A 10,935-nucleotide genomic window follows, 5' to 3' on the forward strand; every position below is an offset into this window, starting at 1 on the left:
TTTTATATTTGTATATTTAATGAAAATAAAGTATGTCATCTAAACGTTTCCAACCCTGTAGCAAATATACAGTGGTCGGCATAAGTATTTTGACAAAACAAAAGTTAAATATACTCATAATTTGAACTTACTTCGTGTAAACTATAGGCATCAATGGAAAGGTAATTTCAATGCCGTTTGAATGATACAATACATTTCTTTACCCATTCAGTATTTATTGAAAAGGACGAATTTGTGTAAATCAACTTTTAAATTTTTTTTAAAAACTTTTTTCCTCGACTTGAAAACTTAAATTTTTTGATGCAAAAAGTTTCTTCAAACAAAAATAATAGTAACTGCAAAAAGAATTTTTCAAAAATCATTTTTCTTATATTTTTTATAAATTTTTGAAAATGCTTAAAAACAGGCATTTGAGCCATATTTTTCTCTTTTTCATACAAATTTTTTCCGACATTGTCACCTTCAAAAAATCATAAAAAATATAAGGAAAATGATTTTTGAAAAATTCTTTTTGCAGTTACTATTATTTTTGTTTGAAGAAACTTTTTGCATCAAAAAGTTTAAGTTTTCAAGTCGAGGAAAAAAGTTTTTAAAAAAAATTTAAAAGTTGATTTACACAAATTCGTCCTTTTCAATAAATACTGAATGGGTAAAGAAATGTATTGTATCATTCAAACGGCATTGAAATTACCTTTCCATTGATGCCTATAGTTTACACGAAGTAAGTTCAAATTATGAGTATATTTAACTTTTGTTTTGTCAAAATACATATGCCGACCAGTGTATATGATTTATTTCGTTGGTTAACAATTATCTGCTAACATATGCTTAACTATGGATGGAGTAAATAGAGTACAATAAATGAGTGTAATTGCGAGTCTAATGATTCAAGATGTCTTAATATATTTTTCGGAAGAGTACTAATAGGTATTTCAAGTGATATGCATGTATTGTTGATTAGGGTCACTAGGCGAGTCCTGCCCGTCTGTCTGTTCGTATAAGCGAATATATCTCGGAAACTTAAATAGAGGTTGAGTTGGCACTCAAATTAAATTGGACTAGAATCGAACAGCAAATGTTAAAGTGGAAAGATAGAAATATATGATATAATAAATAACAATATAATGATAATAATATAATATAAAAAATAAATACAATAGTTACAAGGGTTTTGAAAACACCAATAAAAATGTTTAAAATGACATATATGTGTTTTAGTGATATATAGAAATTTGAAATTCTCAAGCTGGATTTGATCAAAAATAAAAAGGGTTTTCAAAATTCAAGTGCAGTCTTTTACAAAAGTTACCATGTGTACCATATGTACAGTGACTTGAAGGGTTAAAAAAATGTATTATATCGTAAATACCTCCCACTGTCCACTGGGCAATTAATAAAGCCATTTCTGTGACAGACAGTGGTGTTGCCAATAATTGTGTCTCGCACATTTCGGCAGTTGTCAACTGTTGGCCCAACCGAGCGGTTCGCATAGCTTGAAGTTTAGCTTTGGCCACCATCTGAGCCACTGAATCATTGAGCCACGTCCGAGGAGAATTTAACGAGCTGCCTACAAAGCACCGCATTAGGCCATAAAAAGCTGGTGGGGATCGGATCGGTAGTGATGCACCTGAGCGTGGCCCTTTGGGCATGTGGCGCCCTCCTGGCGGTGCTCCTCACCTGGCAGCAGCGAAAGTGCTGGCGGCTCATCTGGCAGCTGAACGGCTGGCGCGGCGTGGTGCAGCAGCCGCTCCTGTGGATCCTGCTCTGCGTCAACCTGCATCCCAACAGTTGAGTGAAAAGTCCTTGAACGCGGAAACAATAAGTACACTAAAAAGAATTCGACCTGAAACTTGAATATTTTGATTCAATTGGTTTATTTTTTAGCATTTAAGGGAAAAACTCTTTTTTTACATTGCTTGAAAAATGATCTCTTAAGGAGTAGACTTTTTAACTTTTTTAGAAAAAGTAAACATTTAATCTCTATACGTAGAAACAGGTTAAATTATTTTTACAATTTTTAAAAATAATCTACATTAAGTCTTTACTCCAGTATCAGTTTTTATACAGAAATCGTGTTTAACTGAAACGGTTTAAAATGTTTTCATAAGCCAAAAGCCGATTTTTTATAAGATCACATTGAAGTATAATATGTTCTATAAAACTGTTAAGACATTGATGTGTTGCAAGGAGATTTGTTTTTTCCGGTTTAAGGTTTAAACTGTTACATTTAGTCATTTAAAGTGGGCTATAAACTTTACTTTTCCAAATGACTTCTAGGTTTAAAACCTTTTTTAAGTTTAGCTAACAGACAATACTTTTTTTATAATTTTGATATACTAAATATCTATTTTAACGTTTTCATTACCGCATTTGTTTTGATAAAGAATAATTCAAATCATTTTTTTTTTCTGTACTAACAATATACCATGTCATTTAATTTAGAAAGCAGGGACCATATTCATAAGCCCAAGAAAATTATGAACAGATAGATAAACAGGCAAAAACAGTGCAAAAACTTTGGGATACTAATAAAATGTAATTATCTAAATGTTTTTTTTATAAAATTATTTATTTTCAGGCATTCTGGAGAAAGTTACCCAATATCGGGAGTACTTCAAGCGTCCAATGGCCGTCCTCGTGGGCACCCGAGTCCTCCTCTATATCGATGATCCCGCTGGCATGGAATGTGTCCTGAATGCCCCAGAGTGTCTGGATAAGACCTTCCTGCAGGATGGCTTCTTCGTTCGTCGCGGCTTGCTCCATGCTAGAGGTAATAATCATATTCTAGAAATCTCCAGCACTTCGAGCTAATACAATGCATTCATTAAAGGACAGCGATGGAAATTGCGAAGAAAGCAACTTAACCCAGCCTTCAGCCATAATATAGTGGCTAGTTTCTTCGATGTCTTCAATTCGGTGGGCAACCAGATAATCGAGCAGTTCGCATCGCAACCCAATCTCCATGGAAAGGCCGTGAAGTTCACCGATGCAGAGGATTTGCTTAGTCGAGCCGTTCTGGAGGTATCCTGTCGTGAGTAGTCCTTTGTTTTTATTATTTTATTAGTGTTTATTAGTGCACTTATTACCATAGCACTTCAACTAACATCATATCTTATTTAAGGTAGTTCAAATATTTATGCTTCATAACTTAAACAGAAAAAGAATTGAATTTTTGATTAATAAATATAAATATTAATAAATACTTTTTTTAAAATTAGAACTTTCGTATTTTATAGTTTTTATAAGTACATATTTTAGAACTTCTTCCCTTTAAATAGGAATATTAAATAATAATGTTTACCCAAAACTATGAATGCAAACTAATCACATTACTAAATATGTTGTTAATTGATCGACATTCCATTCATTGATTTGTAAACTATCCACAATTGATTGCAGCTGACCCCCATTTGTAATAACCATTGCGGAATTGATAAATAAATAAGTAATTGCATTCACTTCCCTTCGAGGGGCGACACGTTCCCCCCGTTTCCATGCGCCTCACGTATGCGGAACCCCGCCACCCATCTTCCAAAATCCCATATAAACCTTTATGCGAGTGTATAATCACCCCGATCCCCTTGAAATCGCTCACGAAGAGAAATCAAAATATTGACATTAAATTATGAGTGTTTGATTGAATCGATCGGTTGTTGTGAAGGTGTGAAGATGATATAGGTATAGGAAAGAAATGTTTGCATTTAATACTTATAGTAAATAAATAGCTTGATGGGCTAGGAAATTAATATTTTGTTATACTATCTTGCAAATACAACTTAAGACAATATATGAAGAGTTTTTTTTTTGATAGTCTCATCACTTTTGAGAAAGCTACTATTTATGGGACTGATCTATCCCAAAGACTGTATTATCAATGTACTCTAGAAGACCTTATAGCTATAAAGGGTTTATTGGGACATTGACACTCTTTTTTTTTGGTTTTATTTTAAAATATACATTTCATTTATTGTTTCTGAATCAAATACATTCTTTCACGTACTTACAGTGACTATTATGGGCACTCCAACCCATTTCACGCAAATAGATGACGCGCACATTGCCCACAGTTACAAGCGGTGAGTGGCGAAGGCCCCATCTTATTCATTCCCCACTTCAAAGACCCAATCCCAACCAGACTCCTGGAGATCTCGGCCGTTCGGGTGGTGAAGCCTTGGCTCCAGATCGACCTGTTGCACCGCCTCCTGGCCCCGGAACTCTACGAGGAGTCCAGGAAGTGCTGCCAGCTGCTGGCGGACTTTGTGGGCGGAATTGTGAGGACCAAGCACCGCAACTGGCGGCTGAGGGACGCCGTCGGGGCGGAAAAGTCTGGCGAGGATTCCTCATCCGGCTGGCAGAGGCGCATTTTCATCGAACAGATCTTCCAGCTGGCCGCCAACGGCGAGATGACCCTGGAGGAGATCATGGACGAGGCGCAGTCGATGGTTCTGGTGGTAAGTGTTAGAAATATCTTTATTATTTATGGTAAAATCCTTGTAGATAGGGATATGGGATAAGGGATATGGTTTTTTTCGTTACTACTCATTTATCTTAATTTCTTATCGGTTGTACAAATTTCGATCAAACATCTGTTTTATCTATTATTATTATTATGGTTTCGATTAAGTTTCAAATTCTTAAGTTACAGGATAGAGAGATGTTTATCCTTTTAAATACCTCGCTGTTATATTTTCTAAAAGGTACTATTTCCCCTAAAAAATATCCATGACACATTTTATTATTATGTTGATTTAAATGCTTTATTTAGTAGACTTAAAACTAGATGGGACAATGGCATACATTTCGCTTGCAGATGTGGTTGGATTTAGGAGATCTGTTTTACTGCAAATACATATGTAGATTGCAAATTTTTGGAATTGGTAGACATTCTACCTTGTATGTCTATTTAGTACGTTCAAATAACTCAAGTAATTTTCCACAAAAGCAACTCAAGAACTCATATTTTTTATACAGATTCTTATAATATACTTACCTTATATGACTAAGAAATACTACTTTGCTTCTATAATAATGTAGTTTTAGGCACAAAATGTGATCAAAATTATACATAACAAGAAAGGAAGTTAGCTTCGGCAAGCCGAAGCTTATATACCCTTGCAGCTCTAATTATTAAATTTAAAAACACAAAAAATGATATTCCCAATAGTATAAGATAATATGTCAAAAAACACCGAAGCTATAATTTGTTTCATATTATTTTCCTACCAATTTTCCGATCGTTCCTATGGCAGCTATATGATATAGTCGTCCGATTTTGATAAAATTAAATTCGAAACTCAGAACTAATTAAAAAATGTTATTTCCAAGCGTAGGAGGTTATATGTTAAAAAACACCGAAGCTATAATTTGTTTCATATTATTTTCCTACCAATTTTGCGATCGTTCCTATGGCAGCTATATGACATAGTCGTCCGATTTTGATAAAATTTAATTCGAAATTCAGAACTAATTAAAAAATGTTATTTCTAAGCGTTGGAGGTTATATGTTAAAAAACACCGAAGCTAAAATTTTTTTCATATTATTTTTCCACAAATTTTCCGATCGTTCCTATGGCAGCTATATGATATAGTCGTCCGATTTCGATAAAATTTAATTCAAAATTCAAAATTATTTAAAAATTGTTATTTCCAAGCTTAGGAGTTTATATGCTAAAAAACACCAAAGATATAATTTTTTTTCATTTTTTTGTCCGATTATTCCTATGGGAGCTATAAGATATAGTTGTCCGATCCGGCTGGTTCCGACTTATATACTACGTGCAAAAGATATAAGACTTTTGGGAAAGTTTCAGCCCGATAGCTTTAAAACTGAGAGACTAGTTTGCGTAGAAACGGACGGACAGACGGACAGACGGACAGACGGACATGGCTAGATCGACTCGTCTAGTCATGCTGATCAAGAATATATATACTTTATGGGGTCGGAAACGTCTCCTTCACTGCGTTGCAAACTTCTGACTGAAATCAATATACCCTCTGCAAGGGTATAAAAATATCAGTAAGATAAAAAATATTTAACGAATCTAAGTACTGAAGACTTTTGATTGTATTTAGTAATATGTATGTAATATTTCAAAAAATCCAACTTTAAATAATTTTTATACCCTTGCAGAGGGTATATTGATTTCAGTCAGAAGTTTGCAACGCAGTGAAGGAGACGTTTCCGACCCCATAAAGTATATATATTCTTGATCAGCATGACTAGACGAGTCGATCTAGCCATGTCCGTCTGTCCGTCTGTCCGTCTGTCCGTCTGTCCGTCCGTTTCTACGCAAACTAGTCTCTCAGTTTTAAAGCTATCGGGCTGAAACTTTCCCAAAAGTCTTATATCTTTTGCAGGTAGTACACTGGTCGGCATATGTATTTTGACAAAACAAAAGTTAAATATACTCATAACTTGAATTTACTTCTTGTGAACTATAGGCATCAATGGAAAGGTAATTTAAATGCCGTTTGAATAATACAATACATTTCATAACCCATTCAGTATTTATTGAAAAGGACGAATTTGTGTAAATCAACTTTTAAATTTGTTTTTAAACTTTTTTCCTCGACTTGAAATCTTAAATTTTTTGATGCAAAAAGTTTCTTCAAACAAAAATAATAGTAACTGCAAAAAGAATTTTTCAAAAATCATTTTTCTTATATTTTTTATGATTTTTTGAAGGTGACAATGTCGGAAAAAATTTGTATGAAAAAGAGAAAAATATGGCTCAAATGCATGTTTTTAAGCATTTTCAAAAAATTATAAAAAATATAAGAAAAATGATTTTTGAAAAATTCTTTTTGCAGTTCCTATTATTTTTGTTTGAAGAAACTTTTTGCATCAAAAAATTTAAGTTTTCAAGTCGAGGAAAAAAGTTTTAAAAAAAAATTTAAAAGTTGATTTACACAAATTCGTCCTTTTCAATAAATACTGAATGGGTTATGAAATGTATTGTATTATTCAAACGGCATTTAAATTACCTTTCCATTGATGCCTATAGTTTACAAGAAGTAAATTCAAGTTATGAGTATATTTAACTTTTGTTTTGTCAAAATACTTATGCCGACCACTGTATATAAGTCGGAACCAGCCGGATCGGACAACTATATCTTATAGCTCCCATAGGAATAATCGGACAAAAAAATGAAAAAAAAATTATATCTTTGGTGTTTTTTAGCATATAAACTCCTAAGCTTGGAAATAACAATTTTTAAATAATTTTGAATTAAATTTTATCGAAATCGGACGACTATATCATATAGCTGCCATAGGAACGATCGGAAAATTTGTGGAAAAATAATATGAAAAAAATTATAGCTTCGGTGTTCCTTAACATATAACCTCCTACGCTTGGAAATAACATTTTTTAATTAGTTCTGAATTTCGAATTAAATTTTATCAAAATCGGACGACTATGTCATATAGGTGCCATAGGAACGATCGCAAAATTGGTAGGAAAATAATATGAAACAAATTATAGCTTCGGTGTTTTTTAACATATAACCTCCTACGCTTGGAAATAACATTTTTTAATTAGTTCTGAGTTTCGAATTTAATTTTATCAAAATCGGACGACTATGTCATATAGCTGCCATAGGAACGATCGGAAAATTGGTAGGAAAATAATATGAAACAAATTATAGCTTCGGTGTTTTTTGACATATTATCTTATACTATTGGGAATATCATTTTTTGTGTTTTTAAATTTAATAATTATAGCTGCAAGGGTATATAAGCTTCGGCCTGCCGAAGCTAACTTCCTTTCTTGTTTGTTTACATATTATATTTCTTAGTGCTAGATTCATTAATTATTACTTAAATATTTATTGATTATTAGATGTGATTAGATATAAACACACAATATAAATAAGATGTGGACTCAAATGAATTCGACCTATTTTGATTTTAAATTTAATATATTCATTATATGATCAAATACGATTGCTGTCCATTTCAGTCCTTCGAGACGGTGTCCAACAGCATCACGATGGCCCTGCTCTGCCTGGCCGCCAACAAGGGCGACTGCCAGCGGCGGTTGCTGGCGGAGATCAGGGCCCTGGTGCCGGACAGTGGCCAGGTGGGCCTGGAGCAGCTGCAGCAGCTGCGCTACCTGGACGCCTTCGTCAGCGAGTCGCTGCGCCTGCTGGCCACCGTTCCGATGAACCTGCGCCACGTCAGCCGCGACTTCCAGCTGGCGGGCAGGGAGCGGGAGGCCATCGTGCCCCAGAACAGCATCGTGGTGCTGGACACCTTCAACATGCAGCGCGACGAGCGCTGGTGGGGCGCCACCGCCAAGCAGTTCGATCCGCAGAGGTTCCTCGACCAGGATCAGCAGGCCAAAGGGCAGGATGCCGCAGGATCAGGATCCGGTGAGCCTCGAAGGCAGCGGGACCGACGACACTCCTACAGCTTCCTGCCCTTCTCCAGTGGACTTCGTTCTTGTATAGGTAAGGAAGAGAGATTGCTATATTAGCATTGATTAAGTGTGAGCTTTTACCATTAAAATGTATTATATTTACACACAAACAGTTGCTTTGGTCAAGTTGACCAATATAGTTGTTAAATGGGACCAACACATGAAATTGCTGATTTGACCCATGAAATAGTTACGTTTAACATACGTTGACATAAAGGTTACTATTAAAATAGTTATATAACTATAAAAGATGCAGAGCGTTTCAGGCTAAAAGTTACTCAGCTAAAGAGTGTGCGAGAGAGAAGGAAATATGCATGCAGCAAATCGGCTGTTTCTAAAATTGCAACACGCCGCATATAATGTTTTGTTTAGCAAAAAAAAAACATTTTCAGGTTTGAGTGCCAATAGATTGGAAAAACGAGCACAAGGAGGTATGACATTCCTCATTCTAACCTTTATTTGCATTATGGGAGTCAAAAAATAAGTATTTAGGACAGAAAGTAAGGATTCAGATTTCGTAATACGATGTCATATAGCTGTCATAGGAACTATCGGTATATTTATGTACACATCTTCAGAGTGTATGGTTTCTGTAATAGTCGTATGATTTTAGTTGCATGATATGGTTAAAGCTGCAAGGGTATATCGACTTCTGTTGCCAGATCTATCTTATTTTCTCGCTTCGCATTATATCCGACTGTCTATCAAAATTCTTGCGGGTCAGGCGATTATAATTTCTCGTTGCTTTTGAAATACTTTCTTTCTATACTACTATATTGAACAGTGTTCAATGAACACATTTTGATTTGAACAAATTAGAAGAGTACATTTTGTTCTCGGTTGAATCTTATTTTTAATAAATCTGTTTTGAATTTAATCCTATACATCAAATTTTTTTATATGCATATTGGAGATATGTCTTAGAATAATTTATGGATGGAACAGATTTTGTAATGTTTGAAATGGTACATATTAAAGCAAGATTTTTTATGTGGTTCTAGAAGCAGAACGGGTTATTACTTACTCCCATTCTTACGACAAATGATACTATACTTACGTATGATACTATGTACTATCCCCTAATCGGATGTTTAATGCCGTATAAACAATACATTTTAATAATATAAAATGCCTAACCTCCGTATCTCTTTTCTCCTTTAGGACGCCGCTATGGGCTCTTTATCATGAAGGTATTCTTGGTCAAGCTGATCTCGAACTTTGACTTTCAAAGCGACTTTGAACTGGAAAAGCTGCAGTTCGTTGAGAACATATCGCTGAAGTTCAAGAACGCCGATGACATCTTGCTGACAATCCAGCCACACAACCAGTCGAAGGACTCCACATAATATGTATTGTTTTCCCTTCCAAACATTTTTTTTTTAGTTTATATACGCAGTTCCAATGTAATATGTAAAGTATTGCTACACCATTGTCATTTTTCGAGCGTCTTAATAAAATGTCCTTTATTTGAGGAAATAACAAAATATCCTGTGTGCGTTATCAAACAATTCCCAGCTATTTAAATTTGCGGTGAACGCTTTGAAAGAATAGTGAGTCGAAAGCTCAATCACATTTCACAACCATTAAAAGTTGACCACCAGATGGCGCAATTTGGAGAAACTTTAAAAGTAATATATATGCAACGCAGTGAAGGAGATGTTTTTAACCTATGAAGTATATATAATCCAAGGGTTCGTGGACTCGAACTCCGGACTGCGCTCTCCTTAGGAAACTTTTTAATTCAAAGTCTATGGTTTAAAACTGATTTCAAAGTTAAGAACAGCATATTCTTAATTTAAGAACGTTTGTTCTTGTTTTATGAACAAAATTTAAGAAAAACTCTTTCCTTATATTAGAATTTAGTTCTTGAGTTTAGAGTGGGCTTTTTTCCCTAGTGCGGAAATAGTGGGCCTAACATATATGCGTTGGAAAATCCTCATAGAAAATTGTATAAAGAGAATATAACGCTTAAAAAAAGGTTAAGTTTTATGCTTGGAACCTTTATTTTCAACCATCACTTCGGAAATGGAGGCTAAAATTAAGAAATTGACATTTAATTTCTACTCGATGGAAAAATTCAGAAACGGAGAAGAGGTAAGTCCCGGTGCTAACAAAATTTATTTCTGTATGTTTTTAATATTTAACAAATATATTTTGTCAAAATAAAGAAAATGTTGAATTCTTAAGAAACATTATAGGGTGATGAAATTGGCTCTCACAACAGAACCTGTAATTACTAGAGGAAACTGTTGCTCCAAAAAAATGTTCAAGACACGTTTTATTATTATGCTGATTCAAATGCTTTATTTAGTAGACTTAAATTTAGATGGGATACAATCATTGATTTGGGTGCGATCGGTGGGTCAGTTTTGAATAGAGTGGTTCGGTTGTTTAGCCCCTGCGACGGGTAAGCCTGTTCCTCATGATTTCCCTGTGCTCCTCTCCGTCGTTGTTCTCCCTCTTTTCCCTGTTCTCCCTCCTTTCCCTGTGCTGCCTCCTCTCCCTGTGGACCCCC

At 34.7% G+C, this 10,935-nt stretch overlaps 1 protein-coding gene across 1 annotated transcript; it reads left to right on the top strand.

The window, feature by feature from the left end:
* The first annotated feature begins 1,470 nt into the window (after positions 1-1,470).
* Positions 1,471-9,906, top strand: LOC119557403 (probable cytochrome P450 318a1). Its single transcript, XM_037870151.1, has 7 exons — positions 1,471-1,787; positions 2,579-2,770; positions 2,831-3,031; positions 4,007-4,076; positions 4,136-4,451; positions 7,962-8,451; positions 9,582-9,906. The coding sequence occupies exons 1-7, from the start codon at positions 1,622-1,624 to the stop codon at positions 9,764-9,766; spliced, it is 1,620 nt and encodes a 539-aa protein (XP_037726079.1). The 5' UTR covers positions 1,471-1,621; the 3' UTR covers positions 9,767-9,906.
* The last annotated feature ends 1,029 nt before the right edge of the window (positions 9,907-10,935 follow it).

This window comes from Drosophila subpulchrella, chromosome X (genome assembly GCF_014743375.2).
Source record: "Drosophila subpulchrella strain 33 F10 #4 breed RU33 chromosome X, RU_Dsub_v1.1 Primary Assembly, whole genome shotgun sequence".
NCBI classification, from domain to species: domain Eukaryota; kingdom Metazoa; phylum Arthropoda; class Insecta; order Diptera; family Drosophilidae; genus Drosophila; species Drosophila subpulchrella.

Bases quoted from the DNA above. Each gene is read 5' to 3' on its own strand.
- LOC119557403 (XM_037870151.1), top strand. From the start codon at position 1,622: ATGCACCTGAGCGTGGCCCTTTGGGCATGTGGCGCCCTCCTGGCGGTG. The intron at 1,788-2,578 runs GTTGAGTGAAAA...ATTTATTTTCAG, and splicing joins CGTCAACCTGCATCCCAACA to GCATTCTGGAGAAAGTTACC. The intron at 3,032-4,006 runs GTGAGTAGTCCT...ACGTACTTACAG, and splicing joins CGTTCTGGAGGTATCCTGTC to TGACTATTATGGGCACTCCA.